This window comes from Pezoporus occidentalis, unplaced genomic scaffold, assembly GCF_034315485.1.
Source record: "Pezoporus occidentalis ecotype Australia unplaced genomic scaffold, CSIRO_AGI_Poc_V1 ctg404, whole genome shotgun sequence".
Taxonomy (NCBI): domain Eukaryota; kingdom Metazoa; phylum Chordata; class Aves; order Psittaciformes; family Psittacidae; genus Pezoporus; species Pezoporus occidentalis.
Window position 1 is genome coordinate 122,195 of NW_026915730.1, and position 22,323 is coordinate 144,517.

At 60.2% G+C, this 22,323-nt stretch overlaps 3 protein-coding genes across 30 annotated transcripts in view; 1 reads left to right on the forward strand and 2 right to left on the reverse strand.

The window, feature by feature from the left end:
• The window catches only part of MAPT (microtubule associated protein tau), a 43,557-nt gene extending 42,221 nt beyond the window's left edge, over positions 1-1,336 (reverse strand). For 21 of the 22 annotated variants that reach the window (XR_009967656.1, XM_062633820.1, XM_062633813.1 and 18 more), the window contains exons 1-2: positions 1,189-1,336; positions 84-161 (exon numbers count right to left, since the gene is read on the reverse strand). The gene's annotated coding sequence lies outside the window, so the exon portion shown is untranslated. The remainder of the gene's footprint in view (positions 1-83; positions 162-1,188) is intronic. The other variant, XM_062633806.1, reaches the window with a different exon arrangement.
• An 8,543-nt stretch (positions 1,337-9,879) lies between these two features.
• Positions 9,880-15,321, forward strand: SLC25A39 (solute carrier family 25 member 39). 6 transcript variants are annotated; one of them, XM_062633829.1, is made up of 12 exons: positions 9,880-10,030; positions 11,363-11,468; positions 11,536-11,595; positions 12,074-12,118; positions 12,905-13,014; positions 13,106-13,173; positions 13,277-13,401; positions 13,544-13,717; positions 14,008-14,117; positions 14,225-14,306; positions 14,391-14,471; positions 14,577-15,321. In XM_062633829.1, the coding sequence occupies exons 2-12, from the start codon at positions 11,372-11,374 to the stop codon at positions 14,693-14,695; spliced, it is 1,071 nt and encodes a 356-aa protein (XP_062489813.1). In that variant the 5' UTR covers positions 9,880-10,030; positions 11,363-11,371; the 3' UTR covers positions 14,696-15,321. The 6 variants fall into 6 exon arrangements, with proteins under 6 accessions (XP_062489813.1, XP_062489815.1, XP_062489814.1 ...); XM_062633830.1 differs by lacking the exon at positions 9,880-10,030 and adding an exon at positions 10,323-10,813; XM_062633833.1 differs by lacking the exon at positions 9,880-10,030 and adding an exon at positions 11,035-11,255.
• A 253-nt stretch (positions 15,322-15,574) lies between these two features.
• RUNDC3A (RUN domain containing 3A) lies at positions 15,575-21,898 on the reverse strand. 2 transcript variants are annotated; one of them, XM_062633836.1, is made up of 11 exons: positions 21,661-21,898; positions 19,526-19,641; positions 19,310-19,443; positions 18,665-18,750; positions 17,871-17,960; positions 17,695-17,775; positions 17,431-17,596; positions 17,115-17,272; positions 16,707-16,844; positions 16,415-16,521; positions 15,575-16,218 (listed from the first exon to the last, which is right to left on the reverse strand). In XM_062633836.1, the coding sequence occupies exons 1-11, from the start codon at positions 21,765-21,767 to the stop codon at positions 16,076-16,078; spliced, it is 1,326 nt and encodes a 441-aa protein (XP_062489820.1). In that variant the 5' UTR covers positions 21,768-21,898; the 3' UTR covers positions 15,575-16,075. The 2 variants fall into 2 exon arrangements, with proteins under 2 accessions (XP_062489820.1, XP_062489821.1); XM_062633837.1 differs by lacking the exon at positions 16,415-16,521.
• Positions 21,899-22,323: the final 425 nt, after the last annotated feature.

Sequence of the window (22,323 nt, forward strand, 5' to 3'; positions counted from 1 at the left end):
GAACAAACAGGACTGCATCTCTAGGGCTCAAACCAACCTTCCCTGGGCAGACAGGGATGCAGACAGCAATCTCCATCCCTCACCTGGAACAAGCTGCTCCTGCTCTTCACGGCTTTAACTGCTCCAAGGCAGGGGATGCCACACAGCGTGCCTGGAAACACCTGGTGAGAAAACTTCCCTTTCCACATGGTGAAGTTAGATTTAAAACAAAGAAACACCCAGCAGCTGAAGGGAATAAGGGCAAAGCCCAGAACGGGGCCAGCCCCATGGCCCGCCTGGGGTGATTTTGGGACAAGAATGAACAGCAGCATGGAAAGAGGCTGATGACAGGGACAAGAGGAGCAATTTCACCATGACACGGGGATGCTGGTGAGGTATAAGGCACATCGAGGACCTGCCAACACCTCCATTTACACCAGGTACCACCACCCCACTGTCAACCCATGGGGCACCGGCATCCCCAACCCCATGGGGAAAGAAAGGGAAAGACCCCGGGGCTCAGCAGGGCAGGAACCCACCGTTAACGTTAAACACCAACACCCCTTACCCTGCGGATGCACAAAGCAGGGCATCACCGGGGTACCATAACCTCCATAATGCTTCCACCCCCAAAATGTGGGGGAGGGTGTGGACAGCCTCCGTTTTTAAGCCACCTTTTCCTCATGATTTCTTACTACTGATTAACTGACCGTTGTTAATTACAACCGCCCCGCGCGCCCCCCCCCCCCCGAGGGCGGCTGCAGAAGATGGCACCGCGCCGGGGCGGGAAGGCGCTGCCCGCCCTCCTGCCGCAGCCCCCCGCCGCCACAGCCCCGGCCGCGCCCGCCGCAGGCACCGGGGCAGGAAAACGGCGAAAACGGGCGAAGAACGCGAAAAAACGCCCTTATTGCCCCATCCCGCCCCGCCGCGCACCTGCAGCCGCGGCCGCGCTGCCGCAGGGGCCGCCCCTCGCTCTGCTGCAGCGGCACCACGGGTGACACGCCCCTTCGCGCCGGTTTCGGGGCCCGAGCAGCCACGTTTGGGGCGGTTTAGTGCGGTTTTTACCCCTTTTCACCCGCTTCACGCTCTGGGCGCGGGGACAGCGGGACACAGCGGGACACAGCGGGACACAGCGGGACACAGCGGGTGCCCGTGCCCGCAGCACCCGCACCCCCCCCAGCTCCGTTCCTCCCGCCGCCCAGCCCGTACCTGCCGCGCAGGGGGAGTCCGCACCGGAGCCGGGCGGCGGTGACAGCGGCGGCGGCGGCGGCGCGGGCGGGGCGGGGGCGCGCGCGAGCTCCGGAACCTTCGCCGAGCCGGCGCGGGAGCGCGCATGCGCCGCGCACATCGTACCCCCCCCCCCCCCGAGGAGCGGGCTCCCCCCGCGCAGGCGCAGTTACGCGCCGCGCAGGGAGGGCGGGGCCGGGGCCGCCGCCGCCGCCTTTTGTCTGCGGGGAAGCGGGAGCGAGCCGCCCGCCCGGCAGGGGGCGCCCGAGCGCTGCCCCGGCCCGCATCAACAGAGAGCCCCTCAGCCCTCAGCGCCATTTTGTGCCCTGTGCTGAGGGGACGGGATGGGGATGGGGATGGGGAGCGGGTGTCCCGAAGTCCCGCAGCCCCGCAGCGCATGCCACCGGGCACAGCCCGGGAGTGACGGGAAGCACCGCCCCTCCCGGTTAGCCCCGCATCCCTCGCTGGTTTAAGGTTGGATTCACTGCAGCCCTCAGTACCCAGAGGGATGAACACACCAACGCTAACGGCATCCCCTCAGTACCCAGAGGGATGAACACACCGACGCTAACGGCATCCCCTCAGTACCCAGAGGGATGAACGCACCGACGCTAACGGCATCCCCTCAGTACCCAGAGGGATGAACGCACCGACGCTAACGGCATCCCCTCAGTACCCAGAGGGATGAACGCACCGACGCTAACGGCATCCCCTCAGTACCCAGAGGGATGAACGCACCGACGCTAACGGCATCCCCTCACCCGGTAAGCTCCGTGCTACAAAGGGAAGGCAGCCTTGTGCACAGCTCCGCTCCGTTATCCGCACAGGTTCCACGGAGGAGCCATGGGATGATGTGTTACCACCCTATGGCACCCTGCATCCAGCACTGGGGTTCCTCAGCACCCTGTACAGGACCAGCAGCACTGGGGCTGAAGAAGCTCCCAGGAGAGCCCTCTCGCCATGGCCTGCTTCACCTGGAGATGCTCTGGAGCAGCTCGGGAGCCGCATGGACACAGTGGACATCCCTCAAGGGAATCACTGCCCTGTGTTCCAGGGCCGCTGTCACCAGGAATCTGATTTAGTGCAGAAACCACAGGAGGGATCTTGTGTCAGCAAACCAAGGGTAAATGATCGTCTAAGAATAGTGATGGTAAATGGTGATGGTAAATGGTAATGGTAAATGACAGTCCAAGAACAGGCAGAGGCTCCAAAGAAGAAAGCTCAACAGAGACACGGATGTGGAACCTGCAGTATCAGCGGTTTTTTAAAGCAGGCTGGGTTGGGAATGGTCCATCTGGGTCTATGGGAAGTCAAAGCCCTTCTCTTCCTACCTATTAATAAGTACAAAGTACAATCAGATGAGGGAAAAAAATGTGGATTTATGGATTTGCAACACTATGAGATGGGGGGGGGGGGGGTGTCAGGTCAATAGAAACAGATGAAGCACCTAAAACCCATTATGGAACTGGCTAAAAGTAGCCACTATAAATCAGATCATCAGTAGACACATCTCTCAAATAGCAGTGCTGTTGGTATTGTAAAACATGTCCTACAGTGCTCCAAGGGGATCCAGCCTTGTGAGACAACGTAGAACAAGCTGAATTTGAACTTTGATTGCAAGTGGCTTGAGTCCAGGTCTGGAACAGCAGCTCTTCCTACAGACAGTACAGATACACCAGGAGCACAAGACTAGCTGTGAATCAGCTGAGCATCCTCTAGCAGGACGTGGGCTGGTTGGTTGAGAAGCTCCCCATGAGGGTTAGAAGTGGGTGAGCTTTAAGGTCCCTTCCAACCCAGCCCATTCCATGGTTCTATGGTTCCATGACCACAGCACTGCCTCAGGCACACCAGCAGGGATCCCCACAGCCTCCAGGGCTGTGGTCACAGCACCAAGCACCTCCCTGTCCTGGCCCAGGGCACAGCCACAGAAGCCTGGTAATGAACTGCAGGGAGTATCACAAGCAGCCTTGTGTAGGAAAGGCACAATGAATTTGCTCAAGGCACAGCATTTCGCTGTTCAGTCCCATCTGTATTCACAGGACTGGAAGCACATGGATATTCCTGGTAAACAAGAGATAATCCAATCTACACAGAGCTTCTTCAGCACCCTGCAGGGCCAGAGCATGGGCTGGATGTCCCTTGGTGAGGTGCCCTCCCTCCCCACGTCCCAACACACACCCTTGGGCTTGCTGCAGAGCCATCCCCGTAGTGCAGTACCACATCCCCAAGGTGCAGTACCACATCTCGTGTTCCACAGCCTGCCCCTCGCTCCGGAGGGACGCAGGATGCTGCTGCAGCGATCCCATGTGTTCTGGGAACCCCGAGGCCCCGGGTGCAGCAGAGTGCTCCAAGTCAAGTGGAATGAGCTCACTCCCAGCAATCAGCACATCTCACCCTGGCAAAGAGGAACTGCAGAGGAGCTCTCCACTGGCACCTGCACACCCAGCTGAGGTACACTTTAATTACTGCACAACGCTGTCCTGGCTGCTCCACGTTCATAGGGTGGCTTTGGTTATACAGCAAAAAGGAGCTGGGAATTTATCCCACCAGTAACTCTTTCTTCCCCCCATTCCTTCTACTGCTAGGTGTTCCTACATCAGATTATAAAGGAAGCCTTTAGGGAGGAAAGAGTTAAGACTTTATCTTCCATACCCGTTCCTTCAGCCCCAAGCCAAGGCTCATTTCCTCCCAGGTGAGTTCTGAAGCTCTTTCACAACTGCATCAGGGTTTTCCCTGGAGGGTGGTTGCTGCAGAAGTTGGGGACGGTTTCTGAGGGCTCACCTGCAGAGCTGGGTTAGAATTTGGGTTAACCTGGCTTTAAGCCTGATGTCCCCAGGCCTCATCTGCTCACAAGATGCTTCATTTCAGTAATTTAATTCAGATTAAGGGTGGCTTTTGCAAAACCATCACGATCCTTGCTGAAATAAACACTCGGATTCTGTGCTAGCGTTAATTCCATTGGAGTTCTGCTCGGATCCCTGTTGCAGCTCACCTAAACCCAAGGAAATGGCCTAATGAATGGCTTTTCCACGGGTTTCCAGCAAGAAGAGCTTTCTGAATCAACTCAAGAGCCATGAGAGACCACAGGGTGATCCCTTCCTACCTTGGGAGGCCCCAGGCAGACACAGCCCCAGCCCTGCCTCCCAGGGCACAGCTCTAACGCGGACATGGCACGGGCCCAGGGGAGCTCGCCCTGCTTGGAAGCCTCTGGGCAGATCACAAGGGCATTACACAAGTGCTTTTGCCAGTCTGTGTTACCCGACAAGGGGCATTGCCTGCACTGATTCCAGACCTTCCTCAGGCTCCAGAGGGGATTAGAGCTCAGCCAGCTCCTTCCTGCTGTGGAAACCAAAGGCAGGTATTTACACCTCGCACACAGCTCCGTGCAGCTGCAGTGCAGGCACAATTCACTGTCACAGGCAGTGAGCAGGTTACACCCCTCCAGCACACACTGGGGCTGGCGGGACTGTGCCGATGTCAATCACAGACAGGAACCCGGCGGCGCTGGGCACGCAGCACCGGCCGTGACTCAGCACAAGGAGCCAGTCCTGCCTCTGCACAGCGGGGAAGCAGAGTCCCCACCTTCCCTCCTCCTGGGGAGCCCTGGAACCCAGGCTGAGGCACTCACACCTTCTACAGACCAGTGGGAGAGAGAGTGTTCCTTCTCCTTTCCCTTGAGCAGCAGAGCACAACACCCTCAGGTAGAAGATACGAGACCCAATACCCCTAAGGACATGGGGGTTTAATTAATCTTTATTCCATATCTAAATTACCCGCTACAAAAGAGGCTTCCCAGCTCATTTAAACCTTGTAAGAGGCAGAGCTGACTCATAAGGGAGCTCAGGATGCATTCACTTACATGACCCTGTGGGAATGACTGAGTTCCTGGCCTCCCATCCCAAAGTCAAGACTCCCTTGGACCTCGTGTCATGGAAGGGCAGCACGGAGAGTTCAGGATCACGCTGCACTCACACAGCCATCCCACAGCTCCTCTCCATGCACGCAGACCCACAGCCTCCAGCAGCCCTTGTGGGGCTGAAGCCTGATCGCTGTCCTCTTCACTGAGGATAGGGACACTTTCCACTAGAGCAGCTTGCTCCAAGCCCCTGTGTACAGCCTGGCCTTCAGCACTGCCAGGGATGGGGCAGCCACAGCTCTGGGACCCTGTGCCAGCGCCTGCTCTCGAAGCCTTCCCTGCTGTCGCCACAGGATGGCACTCACAGGGCCGCACAGAGGGACCGCACCAGCGCAGTCTTTAGTCCTCAAATCCGGCCAAGAGTACCCGTGGAGGCTTCAGAGGGGCTTTGGAAGCCATCTGCTGTTGTCAGTGCACATTACAGAGTGGGAGCAGCCGGTTCTGAGGGGTGCGCCTCTGCTGTTGAGGGTGTGGTAAACACATAAATGTATTGGCTTTCGCAAATCATAGGTGTGGTTATGTGCATATAACTGCGCGTTTACAGTAACGGAAACAAAACTCGCTAAGGACACAGGACTAGACAATAAGGTAAAAAGGTTCAGATCTCTTGATCAAAACGGAGTCACATAGCAAAAGAATTTGTAAAGGTAAAAGAAAGGGGGGGGGGGGCGGCTTGATATAAGGTAAACTGGTGCCTAGAGAAACATAAAGTACTTTTTTTAGCTTAACTTAGGTGGTAGAAAGAGAACAATGTTTATGTTGTAAGACTGTGGGATGTAGTGGCCCCACTAAACATGAGTTAATTGTTTCACACCAGTCTTCTAAAGTATCTTTAGTTTTCATAGAATCATAGAATCCTTAGGGTTGGAAAGGACCTTAAGATCATCCAGTTCCAACCCCCCTGCCATGGGCACGGACACCTTACACTAAGCCATGGCACCCAAGGCCTCATCCAACCTGGTCTTGAACACTGCCAGGGATGGAGCATTCACAACTTCCCTGGGCAGCCCATTCCAGTGCCTCACCACCCTCACAGGAAAGAATTTCCTTCTTATATCCAACCTAAACTTCCCCTGTTTAAGTTTTAACCCATTACCCCTTGTCCTGTCACTACAGTCCCTAATGAAGAGTCCCTCCCCAGCATCCCTATAGGCCCCCTTCAGATACTGGAAGGCTGCTATGAGGTCTCCACGCAGCCTTCTCTTCTCCAGGCTGAACAGCCCCAACTTCCTCAGCCTGTCTTCATACAGGAGGTGCTCCAGCCCCTGATCATCCTCATGGCCCTCCTCTGGACTTGTTCCAACAGTTCCATGTCCTTTTTATGTTGAGGACACCAGAACTGCACACAATGCTCCAGGTGAGGTCTCACAAGAGCAGAGCAGAGGGGCAGGATCACTTCCTTGTACCTGGTGGTCAGGCTCCTTTTGATGCAGCCCAGGATCCGGTTGCTTTCTGGGCTGCAAGAGCACACTGAAGCCAGCTCATGTTCATTTTCTCATCGACCAACACCCCCAAGTCCTTCTCCGCAGGGCTGCTCTGAATCTCTTCTCTGCCCAACCTGTAGCTGTGCTTGGGATTGCTCTCACCCAGCTGTAGGACCTTGCACTTGTCATGGTTAAACTCCATGAGGTTGGCATCAGCCCACCTCACAAGCGTGTCGAGGTCCCTCTGGATGGCATTCCTTCCCTCCAGCGGATCAACCGAACCAAACAGCTCGGTGACATCGGCAAACTTGCTGAGGGCACACTCAATCCCACTGTCCATGTCAGCAATGAAGATGTTGAACAAGACCGCTGCCAACACCAATCCCTGAGGGACACCACTCGTTCCTGGTCTCCAGCCGGACACTGAGCCATTGACCACAACTCTTTGTGTGCGGCCATCCAGCCAGTTCTTTATCCACCGAGTGGTCCATCCATCAAATTGATGTCTCCCCAATTCAGAGACAAGGATGTCGTGTGGGACAGTGTCGAACGCTTTGCACAAGTCCAGGTAGATGACATCAACTGCTCTACCCCTGTCCATCAGTTCTGTAGCCCCATCATAGAAGGCCACCAAGTTGGTCAGGCAGGATTTCCCCTCAGTGAAGCCATGCTGGCTGTCACCAAGCTCCTTGTTGACTTTCATGTGCCTTAGCATGCCTGCCAGGAGAATCTGCTCCAAGATTTTGCCAGGCACAGAGGTGAGACTGACTGCTCTGTCATTCCCCGGGTGATCCATTTTCCCCTTCTTGAAAATGGGGGTTATATTTCCCTTTTTCCAGTCATTGGGAACTTCACCTGACTGCCATGATTTCTCAAATATGACGGCCAGCGGCTTCGCAACTTCATTCTCCAGCTCCTTCAGGACCCACGGGTGGATCTCATCAGGACCCATGGACTTGTGCATGTTCAGATTTTTAAGATGGCCTCGAGCCAGCTCCTCTCCTGCAGTGGGCCTGGGGTCTTCATTCTCACAGTCCCTGCATCTGCCTTCCGAGACTTGGGTGGTGTGGTCAGAGAGTTGCCAGTGAAGACCAAGGCAAAGAAGTCATTCAGAACCTCAGCCTTCTCCAAATCCAGGGTAGCCAGTTCTCCCGAGAGCTTCCTGAGGGGGCCTACATTGTCCTAGTCTGTTTTTTATTTGCTATGCACCTGTAGAATCCCTTCCTGTTATCTTTAATACCTCTAGCTAAGTTTAATTCTAACTGGGCCTTAGCTTTCCTAACCTGGTTCCTAGCTTCTCGGACAACATCCCTGTGCTCTTCCCATGCCACCTGTCCTTGCTTCCACTTATTATAAGCCTCTTTTTTCAATTGAATTTTCCTCAGAAGCTCCTTATCCATCCAAGGAGGTCTCCTGGCCCTCCTGCTGCACTTCCTTCTGGTTGGGATGCAACACTCCTGAGCTTGCAGCAGGTGATACTTGAATATCAACCAACAGTCTTGGGCCCCCCTGCCCTCTAGGGCTGTATCCCATGGAACCTTCTGAAGCAGGTTCCTGAAGAGGCCAAAGTCTGCTCTTTTGAAGTCCAGGGCAGTGAGCTTGCTGCACGCCCTTCTCACTGTCCTGAGGATCTCAAATTCAAGCATCTCGTGATCGCTGCATCCAAGGCTGCCCTGGAGCATCACATTTCCAATGAGCCCTTCCCTGTTGGTGAGCACGAGGGCAAGCATGGCACCTCTCCTTGTTGGCTCCCCTATTACTTGCAGAAGGAAGTTGTCTTCTACACAATCGAGGAACCTCCTGGATTGCTTGTGCCGGGCCGTACCGTCCTTCCAACAGATGTCAGGGTGGTTGAAGTCCCCCATGAGAACAAGGGCCTGTGAGCGCGAGGCTTTTCCTATCTGTCTATGGAGTGCTTCATCCGCAGGTTCTCCTTGATCAGGCAGTCTGTAACAGATCCCCACAGTAATAGCTAACCCCCCATAGCTATATTCCCTTTAACCCTGACCCACAAACTCTCTGTGGACTGCTCACCTGTCCCCAGACAGAGTTCCATACTCTCCAGCCTATCCCTAACATAAAGGGCAACTCCCCCTCCCCGCCTGCCAGGCCTGTCTTTCCTAAAGAGCCTGTATCCTTCCATTCCAACACTCCAGTCATAGGAGCCATCCCACCATGTTTCTGTGATGCCCATTATATCATACCCCCGTAGACGTGCCCACATCTCTAATTCCTCTTGTTTGTTCCCCATGCTATGGGCATTTGTATAGAGGCATCTGGGCTGAGCTCCAACTGTTTTAAAGAACAATGTTTTGTGTTGTAAGTCTGTGGTGAGATAACAGGATTTAGTGGCCCCACTAAACATGAATGAGTTATTTCACACCATCCTTCTACTTATCAGTTAGTTTTGAGACAGAGCCTCCCAAGGCTCCGCTAGCTTGGGATACTCCTTGTCTGCCCATCCTGCAATAAATTTTGCAGGCAGGTCACACTGTTTTAAATCTTTGCTAGCTATCAGAATAATTTGCTAGCTATCAGAATAATTATAGCTGGTTGTGTGATTGCTGGGGGGTCCAACTGTGCCAGAGGTGAAAAGTACACTGTGAGGAAGACTGCTTACTGCATCTTGAAGACCCCTACTCACAAGAGGAAGACTGGTTACTTCATCCTCAAGACCCCTGCCCACAATCACCACAGAGCAGTGCGCAGACACCAAGAGGAGGAGACTTATGATAATAAATTCTTGAAGCTAGTTATAATCTCCCCCGCCCGTATGCGGGAATTATGAATATGAATGTAACTAATGTAAGTGAAAGTATATAAACCTGTAACAAATAGTAATCACTCGCACCTCTGGCTATGGTCGTGTGCCCAGCGTTGTTGCTTTTGCTGTATTGACTTTGTCCCTCAATAAAACCTTGTTATCTCGTTTAGAGGAGCGAGTTCGTATTTCACAAGGGGAACAATACGGTTTGAACTGGGTCTTTCTTCTCAGACCAGAGCAGGGAATAGCACCAGAACCCTCTTCCCCATCCAGCCGCTCCCAAGCGGTGGGGCTGGAGATGCTCAAACCGACCTGGAACCCTTCAAATAAAAATAAATAAATATAATAAAAAATAAAATAAAATAAAATAAAATAAAAATGGAAAAAAACAGCCAAACTCCCTCCTGACGGGGAAGTTTTCCCTTCCTTAGCCCCCATTCCCCTGCTGCAGCCACCCTGGAGCCCTCCTCACCCCTTGCACCTCGGGGCTGACACCGGGCACGGCGGGAGCGTGCAGAGCGCGCCCCCGCAGGTCCGCCGGCCCGGCAGGGGGCGCACTGGCGGGTGGGTGGCGGTGGTGGTGCGAGCGCGCGTGCGCGGGACGGAAGTGTCTCGCGCGCGCGTGTGGGGAGCCCATGGGGATCCTTAAAGGAGCCGCCGCTGCCGGTGCCGCTGCCGGTGCCGGTGCAGGGAAGCGCCCCACGGGGCTGGAATGAGCAGGTGGGGCGGGATGGGATCGGATCCCCTCCCCTCCCCTCCCCTCCTTTCCCCTCCCCTCCTTTCCCCTCCCCTGTGTTCCCCGATGCCCCCCCCAAACCCCCGGGGAAATCCCCTCGTTTCCCGCGCGCGCGGCCGCTGCCTCCGTGTCCCCGGTGCCGGGGGTCGAGGGGCCGCGGGGCCAGAGCGGACGTGGGGGGGGGGGTCCGGTCTCGCTGGCCCTGATCGCGCTGGCGGCTGCACCGTGCGGGGTGGGGGACTGGCGGGTCCCGTCCCGCATGGGGGTTGCGGGCGCTGAGTTCCCTCCCGGTTGTTCCCGTTCTCATCCCAGCACCGCTTTGCTTTATCCCCCTTTCCCCGTACCGAGCCCCGCGGCCCGCCCGCAGCGGGAGGGGTGCGTGTCCCGACTGGAGCAGGGAGCAGCTCCCGTCGGGATGGGGCCGGTGCCCCGGGGGATAACGAGCGTTCGGCTCTGCCGGGACCGGGCTGTCTCCGTGTAAGTGTGGGGATGAGCGTGAGCAGCCGCCATCCCGGCGCAGTGCGGGACCGTGCGGGCCCCGGCTCCCGGTGCCGTTGGCTCCGGGACAGCCCCTTCCCTGCTCCCAGCCTGGGGCACCGGACTGCGGGATTTGTGCCTGCGCCGACCTTGCCCAGTGCTGAGTCAGGAGGGGAAGGTGCTTTGGGGCTGTTTGTGCTGCATTCCCCTGGCTTTCAAACACCACCGCGCATTCCCGAAGCTTGGAAGCGCCATGGCCCCGTCCCAGCGTGCGGAGCAGCGCACTCGAGGTGCAATAGCCCCATATTCCCCCTGACCCGAGGGGGGTCGCAGTCTCGCCAGGCCTTGCAGGAGGGCACACGGCGGGTTCTGGATGTGTGGACCCGTTTTGGGGTGCTTGTCACAAGCTCGCACCCCCTTTCCGAAGGGATCCCCGCGGTGTCCCCATGGCTGAGGGCTCGGGGGGGGGCTGTTGCGGTTGGTTGGGCTTTACCCTTTGTCCCTGCCCTCCCCTGCGCGCGGGGAGGGAACAGCGCTCCCCTCCAAGGACACGGGGCTGGCCCCTGCTGTCCCCACCTCCAGCGGGGCTGGGCCGGCCGCCAGCGCCGGGCCCGGGGGTGTTATCGGGGCTGCTCCAGCCCCAGGCGCCGTCCCTGTCCCCCCCCTTCGGGGCAGCACCGATTAGAGGGGGGGCCGCGCCTGCCCTGTGCCGGGCCGATAGCGGGGCCGGAGGTGGGAGGCCTGCAGCGCACCGGGAATGGCAGGGGGGCTCCTTGGGATCCATCGCTCATCCCTGGGCACCCTCGAGCATCCCCCGTTGTCGCCGCTGTGTGTTGCAGGGCGCTGCCATGGCCGAGCGGACGTCGCCGAGTGCCGGCGGGAGCATCACACCTCTGCAGCAGATGTTGGCCTCGGGGACCGGTGCCATCCTCACCTCGCTCTTCGGTGGGTACCGCGGGCACTGGGGGGCAGCGGGGCCGTGCCGTGGGGCTAAAGGATGGTGTCGTTTCAGTGACGCCGCTGGATGTGGTGAAGATCCGGCTGCAGGCTCAGAGGACCCCCTTCTCCAAAGGTAACCCTGCTTGTGGTGGGGGGGGGTCTCCAGACCCCATCCCGGGCAGCCCATGTGGATGTGCTGGTTGGCAGAGCCGGTGGCCGGGATTCCTCAGCTCCGGAGCACACGTTAGCCTGGGCCCCTTGTCCTCACAGGCTCTGGGGGCCCCACTGGGGGAGCTGGGCCGGTGCTTGGCTCTGTCCTTCCCCCTCACAGCCCCACTGCAATGCTGAGGGTGTCAATGTGTGCCTCTGTGCTGCTCCCCACAGCTTCCATGGGGCAGGAGGGACCCCATGGTCTCCATCCCATTCCCTATGGGGTCAGGGGGCTGGGGCTGTTCCCAAGGGGCTGCTTTGGTGACAATAGGGACTGCTTGGGTCGTGGCTGTGAGGGCATCCAGCCCGGTCACCCACAGAGACCTCCCCACACTGCCTGGCTCAGCACTGTGGCACATCCCCCATGTCATGTCTCAGCGTGTCCCTGTTGTGTGTTTCAGCATGTCCAACACAGTCTGTGCCCTGGGGTGCTCAGCAGACCACATGTGAGTACGCCATGGGGCAGCTCCTGCCACCAGCAGCTTTGCTTTCCTAAGCCTTGATCCCGCTTGGCTTCCCTGCTGGTGGTGGCTTGGGCTCCTCCGGCCAAGGGAACAGCTCTCCGCAGTGTGGGGCAGCACCGCCAGCCCCACAGCTGCTCCTGCAGCCCCACTTTGGGGCTGGTCTGTGCCTGGGGGTCTGCTGTGCACCAGGCCTGGCTGCCTGTGGTCCCTGTCTCATCACTGTCCTGTCTCATCACTGTCCTGTCACGACCCTTTGGTGGGTCTGGATCTGTGGTCAGAGCCTTGCTGGAGATTTATCCCTCTCCTGGCCTTGCTCTGGGGCTGGTCCCCACCAGGCTCAAACATCACAGAATCAACTGGGTTGGAAAGGACCTTTAAGATGATCAAATCCAACCATTCCCAGCACTGCCAAGGCCACCACTGCCCCATGGCACTGAGGCCTCGTCTCCACGCTGTGTGAGCGCTGCAGGGACGGTGACTGCAGCCCTGCCCTGGGCAGCCTGTTCCAATGCCTGAGCACCCTCTGGGGCAGGAATTGTTCCTCAGCTCCATCTAAACCTGCCCTGGTGCAGCTTGAGGCCGTTTCCTCTTGTCCCATCCCTTGTTCCTTGGGAGCAGAGGCTGATCCCCACCTCTCTCCATCCTGCTTTCAGCACTGAGGGTTTGGCTCTTCGCTGGAGGAGGCAGTGGTTTTGGGGATTGAATGGGTTGTGCACAGGGCAGAGGGGAAGGGATCTCGTGTCTAACAGCGATGCTGTTGCCTCCCAGGGAAGTGTTTCCTCTACTGCAATGGGCTCATGGACCATCTGTACGTCTGCCAGAACGGCAACGGCTGCACCGCCTGGTACAAGGCCCCCACACGCTTCACTGGGACACTGGTAGGACTGCAGCACAGGGGGGTGGGATGGGGGCTCCCTGTCCCTGGGGGGCTGCTTCCTGTCTAATCCCTCTCCCCGGTGCTCCCCCCAGGATGCCTTTGTGAAGATCACGCGTTACGAGGGCATCAGGTCCCTGTGGAGCGGCTTGCCCCCCACCCTGTGAGTGCCTGGGGGAGTCCCTGGGTGCTAGCGCCTGCATGAGCACATGGGCACCCCCCTGAGCCCCCTGCCAGTGCCCTCACACACCCGCCCTCCTCCCCAGGGTCATGGCTGTGCCTGCCACCGTCATCTATTTCACCACGTACGACCAGCTCCGGGACTACCTGCAGGCTCGCACGGGAAGCCAGGGGTACCACATCCCCTTGCTGGCCGGGGCCCTTGCCAGGCGTGAGTACCCCCCATGCCCACCCCATGTTCTCCCCCTCCTGTGGGTCTCTTGGAGCCCACTCAGCACCTGGCTCTCCCAGCCCGATGCTCTGGGAGCCACAGAAGTGGCTGGAGCTGGTAAAGGATCCCCCCTCCATTGCAGTGGGTGCTGTGACGGTCATCAGCCCCCTGGAGCTCATCCGCACCAAGATGCAGTCGCGGCAGCTGAGCTACCAGGAGCTGCGGGTCTGCATCCAGTCGGCGGTGGCTCAGGATGGGTGGTTGTCCCTCTGGAGGGGCTGGGGACCCACTGTGCTGCGGGACGTCCCCTTCTCAGGTACGGCAGTGGGGACAGGCTCTGGGATGGCACTTGGGTTGGGTTGGAAGGGAGGGACCTTAAAGCTCATCCAGCTCCAACCCCTGCCACAGGCAGGGACCCCTTCCACTGGAGCAGCTTGCTCCAAGCCCCTGTGTCCAACCTGGCCTTGAACACTGCCAGGGATGGGGCAGCCACGGCTTGAGGTGGGGGGGGTCAAGCATTGGCCAGAGCACCCCTGCACAGGAGGAAGGCAGAGGCTGGGGTGTCTGTGGTGCCTCATCTTAGCGCTGGTGTTTCTCCTCTCCCAGCTCTCTACTGGTTTAACTATGAGCTGGTGAGAGACTGGCTCTGCAGGAATGCCTGGCTGGACGAGGCCATGTTCATGATCAGCTTCATATCTGGGGCCATCTCCGGCACGGTGAGTATGGGGCCATGGGCTCCGCGCTGCACTGGGGCTCCATGGGGAGCAAAGGATGGGGTTGGTGATGCAGGAGCAGAGCCCATGGGTCACTGCTGTCCCCACAGGTGGCCGCGGTGCTGACGCTGCCCTTTGACGTGGTGAAGACCCAGCGGCAGATCGAGCTGGGGCACAGCGAGGTGCACCCAGGTAAGGAGCGGGGCTGTGGGCAACCAGCACCCCTGGTGCACGTGGGGCAGCCCCAGACCCTCACCCGCTCCCCTCACCCCACAGTCGCAGCCTCCAAACCTTCCTCCACGTGGCTCCTCATGCAGCGCATCCGCGCCGAGTCCGGCACGCGGGGGCTGTTTGCAGGTAAGGACGTGGCCCCAGGCTGGGGTTTACTGGTGCCAGCGAGGGGCTGATGGGGTTTACTGGTGCCCTGGTGCCACCGGGGGGCTGTTGGCGTTGTCCCCGCAGGTTTCCTGCCCCGTGTCATTAAGGTAGCCCCCGCCTGCGCCATCATGATCAGCACCTATGAGTTTGGCAAGACCTTCTTCCAGAAGCTGAACCAGGAGCGGCGGCTGCGCGGGCTCTGAGGGGGCCGGTGCTCCAGGGATGCTCCAGCTCTGCTCCGGTGCCCCAGGAGCAACGACAGCAGCGGCTCTGCAAAGCCCAAGTGCCTTTGTGCTGCTCCCCACCTCCTGCTGCCCGTGCATGGGGACAGACCCGGACCTGCTCCCCATGCCCAGTGCACTGGGGGACACCTGTGCCTGCTGCTGTGACACTGGGGGAATGTGGAGTCCCCTGAGCTCATCCCTGAGCCTGGGTGGATGCTGCTGGATCGTGGATTCATGGATGCTCAGGCGAGGATGAGGTGCAGGGCAGGAGATGGGAACTGGGGCTCTGTTGGGGACCAAACCCTCGGCGTTTCCCTGCCTGCCCGGGCCCCCTCCAGCCGCGTGCTGTCGGTAACACACAGCCCTGCATGCTGTGGGGACGCGCTCCGGACCTCTCCTCCCTCTCGGGGTGTCCCTGTGCCCTGCCAGCCCGTGGGCTCGGAGCCGGTGTGGGGACAGACCTCGCTGCTGCTCTCAGGGGCCAGTGGATGTTGTGCGCCCATCCCCTGTCCCCTTACCCCGAGGTTCTGCCCCTGCTCAGCCTGGGGCTCCAGGGGGGGATTTACCTTATTTTCTTAAATAAAAGACAGTCACCCTTGTCTCTTGGCCCAGGGATTTCTCTTCCTGTGCTCTGGGCCTGTGGAAGGTACCCCTAGAGGTGACAGCCATGTCCCTGTGCCATGGTTACCGTCACCCTCCACCATCCTCATGGGTGCTCCCAGGACCTCTGCTTACCCCCTGTTGATGGGGTACAGGGGGGAGCCCATCGTTGGTGACCTGCTGTGGCCCAAAGGTGCCCTCCCTGCCCTGAGGGGTTCCTCAAGGGCCCTTTCCCTCTCTAGGCTGGGGGCTCTCAGATGCCGGCTCAGTTGCTGCGTTTATTGATTCCTTTTGCTCCAATGAGGCGGATGGGGCTGCATTAAAAACCAAACTCATCCAACCCAAACCCCAGGGAGGATGGGAAGGGGCTGGGGAGGGGGGGCTATCCCTGTGGTGGGGATGTTGCTGCAAGGGGGGAGAGCTGGACCCCAAAGAGGGGCACAGGCCAAGCCCCTGCAGTGTCTGGGGGAGCCCAGACCGAGCGAGGGTTTAGCCCTGATCCTCCTCCAGTGCTCCCCCTCAGCGCTCGCTCCCCATGTTCCCCCCCCCGGCATTCACTCCCATTCCCATCCCCAGCTCGCATCAGTCCCGGTCCAGCAACCCCATCCCAACGGGTCCATGTCTCCAGCCAGGGACCGTGCCGAGGCGCAGCTGGGGTTGGGGTGTCAAGACAGAGCAGAGGGTTCCCGGTCCCGGCGGGTCCCTGGTGGGTGCTGGGGGGCCGAGGTCAGTGGCTGTGGGGCGGCGGGGCCGGGGGTCTCAGCTGGGGCTGCGGCTCGGGCTGGCTTCCGTGCTGTCGCTCACCAGGCACTCGTTGGACTTGAGGCTGGCCAAGGACTTGCAGCTGGGCAGCGAGGCCAGGGAGCCGCAGAGCCCCAGCATGGACGGGGTCGGATCCTTCCCTGCGGACACAGAGCAGGCATCGTGTGGAGGCTGCGGCCTCGCACCCCAGCCCTGCGCATCAGGGGAGATGGGGACGGGGCGTCCCTCGCTGCCCGGCATGGGGAGGGGGCTGCTGATGGGGTCAGATGCCTGGGCACACGTTACAGGGCACAATGAGCCCCAAGGGGCACCCTATGGTTATGGGGGGGCTCTTACCCAAGGGCCCCCAGGGCTCGCCTTCGCGCTTGCCCTCGCCCAGGCGCTGGGAGTCGGAGCTGAGGCTGTTCTCGGCCGAGAGCTGGTCGGTGCTCACGAAGCTGTGCCTGCGGAGGGACGTGCTGGGACAGCCCCACCACGAGGGACAGACCCCCCCGGGATGCTCCGGCATCTCCCCACTGCATCCCTGCTCCTGCAGCCTAAGTGGTACCCGCTGCGGCGGTGCCGCGGCCCTGGGGAGGTGGGATTCTGGCTGTGGGTCAGGGCGGCTCTGCCCCACCGCGGGCATTACCTCCGGTACAGTTTGCTGTCTGAGCCGCTCTCGTTGCCATTGAGGGTCCCCAGCGATGGCCACTGGTTCACCAGGGGTGTCACCATCTCCTTGGAGAGCTGCGCCAGCTGCGGGTTCTCACAGGGGATCAGCCCCGTCCTGCAGCAAAGGGGGATGCTCAGCACCCAGCACTGCCACGGATGCTGGGGGACGCGGGATGTGTGGGGCGTCAGGGACCCACTACATCCCATAGGACATTTGGGACCCTCCATCTCCAAGTGGTGGCCTTGGGCAGTGCTGGGGTAAGAATTGAACTTGATGATCTTAAAGGTCTTTTCCCATGCAGCTGATTCTATGGTTCTATGTCCCACAGGGGACAGGGAGCCTGCCACCCATCACATCCCACCATCACCGCAGGTCCCCACTCACAGCTGCTCCTGCAGCTCCAGGATGACGCCCTCCAGCTCCCTCTTCTCCAGCTGGTTCTGTACCATCACCTCCTCCAGCCGCAGCTTCAGCCGCTTGTTCTCTGCCTCCAGGTCCTTCAGCTGTGACTCCCGCAGCCGCACCAGCTCCTCCAGGTACCCCTGCGTGAGGCCACCGTCAGCATCCCACCAGGGCTGCCACCCCAAGGACAGCGCTGGGTCACTGCTGCCGCAGGTACCACTGGGATGCAGGAATGGGGATGCCGGAGCATCCCAGGGTACGGTTGGCACCCGAACAGCCCCATCCCGGCTCCCGGTACCTTTTGGGCATAAACAATGCGGAACTTCTGCTCCATCTTGCGCCATTTGTTGTACCAACTGTCCTCGTCGGTGACCAGGGGCAGGTAGGGGTGCTCGGGGGAGCTATCCTCGCTCGTGCTGCTCTCCACGCTGCCCCGCTCCTCCTCCTCGCTCAGGTAGTCATAACTGGGGGGACAGGGGCTCAGTGGTGCTTAGCATAGCAGCAAGGGGGTGGCACAGAGGCAGCAGGGGCCCCACCATGGGGAGGGCCCCCAGGCTCTTACCTCTGTGTGAACTTCAGGTAGGGCGTGTAGTCAATGACCACGGGTGTTTTTCCATCCATCACCTCACCCTTCAGGCAGAAGCTGAGGGGCAGGAGGAGAAGCACAGGGTGAGGGCAGCCCTGTGGGCTTGCAGCCAGCACAGGGTGCCCCTGTCCCACCGCACCACCCGCCCTGACCTGAAGTCAATGGCGCTGAGCCCAATGAGCATCCCGGTGAGCACCGTGGACTCCTCCCGCAGCATGATGGCCCCATCATCATAGAACCGCCTGCAGGGAGACGGGGCTGCATTGTGTGCACCCACCAGCACCCAAACCACCAACCCTGGTACCCAGCCCTGGTACCCAAGTACCCTGGTACCCAGCCCTGGTACCCAAATACCCTGGTACCCAGCCTTGGTACCCAAATACCCTGGTACCCAGCCCTGGTACCCAAATACCCTGGTACCCAGCCCTGGTACCCAAGTGTCTGGGTACCCAGCCCTGGTACCCAAGTATCTGGATACCCAGCCCTGGTACCCAAGTACCCTGGTACCCAGCCTTAGTACCCAAATACCCTGGTACCCAGCCCTGGTACCCAAGTATCTGGGTACCCAGCCCTGGTACCCAAATACCCTGGTACCCAGCCCTGGTACCCAAGTGTCTGGATACCCAGCCCTGGTACCCAAGTACCCTGGTACCCAGCCCTGGTACCCAAGTGTCTGGATACCCAGCCCTGGTACCCAAGTACCCTGGTACCCAGCCCTGGTACCCAAGTACCCTGGTACCCAGCCCTGGTACCCAAATACCCTGGTACCCAGCCCTGGTACCCAAGTGTCTGGATACCCAGCCCTGGTACCCAAGTGTCTGGATACCCAGCCCTGGTACCCAAGTACCCTGGTACCCAGCCCTGGTACCCAAGTACCCTGGTACCCAGCCGTGGTACCCAAGTATCTGGGTACCCAGCCCTGGTACCCCCGACCCGTGCTGCTCACCTCGTGGTCCGTGTGTCCCGCAGCGCTGTGGAGATGTACTCAGACATGCGCTTCTCCATCAGCGCCACACGGATCCAGGCTCGGCCCTGCAAGGCAACGCCCATTGGAGCTCTAAGCACGGAGACACCACCCAGTGCCATCCAGTGCCACCCAGTGCCACCAGCAGCTGCCCCCGGGCTGCAGGAGGGGATGGGAATTGGGATGGGGATGCAATAGGAATACAGTGACGATGAGATGGAGATGGATAGGGAATGGGATGAAGATGGGGATCCGGATAGGGATTGGGATGGGATGGGGTTGTGGAATGGGATGGGGCTGTGGAATGGAATGGGGACAGGGATGGAAAGGGGATGGGAACAGGGATTGGGATGGGATGAAATGGAGATACAAAGACGATGCAGCGGGGATGGGATGGGGATGTGGGATGGGATGAGGATGGGGATAGGGATGGGAATGGAATAGGGAATGCGGGATGGGACAGGATGCAGTGGAGATGCAATGGGGATGGAATGGGATGTGGGATGTAATGGAATGAGGATGGGGATCAGAGTGAGGCTGGGTCCATGTGCCCTGTGTGTGTGAATGAAGACAGACACAGGAAGAGGAGCGTGGACGGGGCCAAGCCTGGGGCTGGCTCCTCCTGACCTTGGCCCGGGAGGTGCTGATGTTCTCCATGCTCTCGATGCTGCTGACGCAGTTGTTGGGCACCTTGCTGCAGGCCAGGCGGATGTAATCCCAGAACCCGCGCTGCCCATCCGAGCTGAACCAGCTGACGGGGCCTGCGGGCACCGGCACCGCCTCAGGGCTGGCCCCACACAGAGCCCCCGCCCGGGCACAGGGACGTGGGGGGGGGGGCGGTACCTTTGAAGCGGTGGCTGAGGATCTGCTCGAGGATGGCGGCGAAGTTCACGAACTCCTCGGAGGAGTCGTCGATGGGCTCCGCCGTGTACTTCTCCAGCAGCGTCTTCACCGAGAACCTGCAGGGGAGCAGCACGGGTGGAGGGGACGGCACCGCGCACCCAGAGCCCAGCACCAGCACTGAGAGCTCAGCACCCAGCACCCAACACAAGCACCGGCACCTCGAGCTCAACATGCAGCACCCAACACCAGCACCCAGAGCCCAGCATCAACACCAGCACCAACATGAGCACCTACAGCCCAACACCCAACATCCAGCACCCAATACCAGAACCTAGAGCAGAACACTCAACACCCAGCAACCAACACCGGCACCAACACCAGCAGCACCAACACCAACACCAATACCATCAACACCAGCACCAATACCAGCACCAGCACCGGCACCAAGACCAGTGCCAGCACCAACACCAACACCAGCACCAATACCAACACCAGCACTAACACTAGCACCAACACCAGCACCAATACCAACACCAATACGAACACTAGCACCAGCACCAAAACCAGCACCAGCACTGGCACCAAGACCAGTGCCAGCACCAACACCAGCACCAGCAGCAACACCAGCACCAATGCCACCAACACCAGCACCAGCACCGGTACCAAGACCAGTGTCAGCACCAGCACCAACACCAGCACCAATACCAACACCAGCACCAACACCAGCACCAATACCAACACCAGCACCAATGCCACCAACACCGGCACCAACACCAACACCAGCACCAGCACCAAGACCAGTGTCAGCACCAGCACCAACACCAGCACCAATACCAACACCAGCACTAACACTAGCGCCAACACCAGCACCAATACCAACACCAGCACCAACACCAGCACCAACACCAGCACCAGCACCTTCACCAAGACCAGTGCCAGCACCAACACCAGCAGCACCAGCACCAACGCCAGCAGCACCAGCAACAACACCAGCACCAGCACCAATGCCACCAACACCGGCACCAACACCAGCACCAAAACCAGCACCAGCACCGCCACCAAGGCCAGCACCAGCACCAACACCACACCAGCACCAACACCAGCACCAACACCCGCACGCGCACGCGCACACATTCAGCGCTCACCACAGCACAAAGCACTTTTGCAGGCAGAGCTTTGGGCTGAGCCTCGCTGACCCCCGTGTCCCCACGTCCCCGGGGACCCCCCCGGGCGGCCACTGCCCCCCCGCCCTGCGAGTGGCCAGGAAGGGCGAACAAAGGCCCCCTTCCTCCCGGCCGCGCGCGGCGGTGATGGCTTCCCCTTCCGCACCGCTCCCGCTCGGCACAGAGGTGCCCAGGCAGCAGCGCACGGAGCACAGGGCGGGGGGGCATCGCCCACAGGAGTCCCCGCGTCATGACAGAGGGCTCTGGAGTGCCCGTGCAATGGCAGAGAGACCCAGGGGTCCCCCCGACCCTGGCAGCAGGACCTGGGGGTCCCTGTCATGGTGACCCCAAGCCTCCGTACCCCCCCATCACCCCCATCGCAGCCCCCAACCAGGGGCTATGGGGGGGTTCACCCCATCCCACACTTGGGGGCTGGGGCAGGCAGAGACCCCCCAACACCCTCCGGGTCCCCCTTATCCCTCCCCCGCCGCGGTCCATCCCGGCGTCTCCATGACAACCCGCATTCTCCATCGCAGCCTTCATCCCTCCATCCCCGCCGCCTGGAGCGGCCCCTGACGTCACTTCCTTGGACCCCCACCCGCGGGGGGGGGGGTGTCCCCGGACCCAATTCTCCCCCCCCAAATCCCCCTTATCCCCCCCGTACCCCCCTCTCTGGCTGCCCACAGCCCCAGCACCCTCCCTGTTGCTGTTGTACCCCCCCTCCCAGTCGCACCCCCTGCACCCCCCTTCCCACATCCCCATCCTCCTCCTCGTCCCCCCCCCAAACCTGAATCTCCCCCCAAAATGCGACTGCAGCAATAACAAACACACACATAGCCCCCACGATGCGGAGGGGGGGATGAAGATGAACCCCGCATCCCTCCTCCCCATCCATCCCCCCACCTCCCATCTCCTCCATCCCCCCCCCAAGCGTACAGGGGGTGTCCCCCCCCCACTGTGGTCCCCCCGCACCTGCAGACCGTGATGAGGTTCTTCCTCTCCACGGCGATGTTCCTGGAGGAAGCTTTCTTGGAGGAGAGCCCCAGCGCCATGGCAGCCTGCACGCAGCCCGCTGCCATTCAGCGCCGGCCGCCGCAAGGCCACGGCCGCGGGCGATGCCCCTTCCCCGTGGGCCACCCCCCCGGCACCGCGCAGGCTTTGCTCCGCCACCCCCCCCCCCCACCTCCCCGGTGCCCACGGCAACCGCCGCCCGCCCCCCCCCCCCCCCAAAAAAAAGCAGGATGCGGGGCCTGATGCTCTCCCCGCCTCCGGTCCCCCAAATCTTGGCTCTGGGGAGGGAGCGATGGGGAGAAACGGGGTGGGGGGGGGGGACGGAGCGATCCCAGGGGTTGGGATGTGGGGAATAAGAGGGGGGGCAGCGATCCCAGGTGATGGGATGGGAGGGGGGGAGTAAGGGGGGGGCAGCGATCCCAAGGGATGGGATGGGGTCAGTAAGGGGGGCGGGCAGCGATGCCGGAGGGTGGGATGGGGTGGGATGGGATTGGATGAGGGGAGTAATGTGGAGGGCAGCGATCCCGGGGAACGGGGGGCTGCTTTCTGCAGGGCTCAGCCCCACATCCTGGTGTGCCACCTGTGGGGGCAAAGGCAGAGGGGGAGGAAGCACTGTGCAGAGTG

Excerpts from the sequence above, each read along its gene's own strand:
- SLC25A39 (XM_062633829.1), top strand. The coding sequence starts at position 11,372 with ATGGCCGAGCGGACGTCGCCGAGTGCCGGCGGGAGCATCACACCTCTG. Across the intron at positions 11,596-12,073 it reads GAGGACCCCCTTCTCCAAAG|CATGTCCAACACAGTCTGTG; the intron begins GTAACCCTGCTT and ends TGTGTGTTTCAG. Across the intron at positions 14,118-14,224 it reads CTGGGGCCATCTCCGGCACG|GTGGCCGCGGTGCTGACGCT; the intron begins GTGAGTATGGGG and ends CTGTCCCCACAG.
- RUNDC3A (XM_062633836.1), bottom strand. The coding sequence starts at position 21,767 with ATGGCAGCGGGCTGCGTGCAGGCTGCCATGGCGCTGGGGCTCTCCTCC. Across the intron at positions 18,751-19,309 it reads TCAGCACCTCCCGGGCCAAG|GGCCGAGCCTGGATCCGTGT; the intron begins GTCAGGAGGAGC and ends GTTGCCTTGCAG. Across the intron at positions 17,273-17,430 it reads GCATTGTTTATGCCCAAAAG|GGGTACCTGGAGGAGCTGGT; the intron begins GTACCGGGAGCC and ends GGCCTCACGCAG.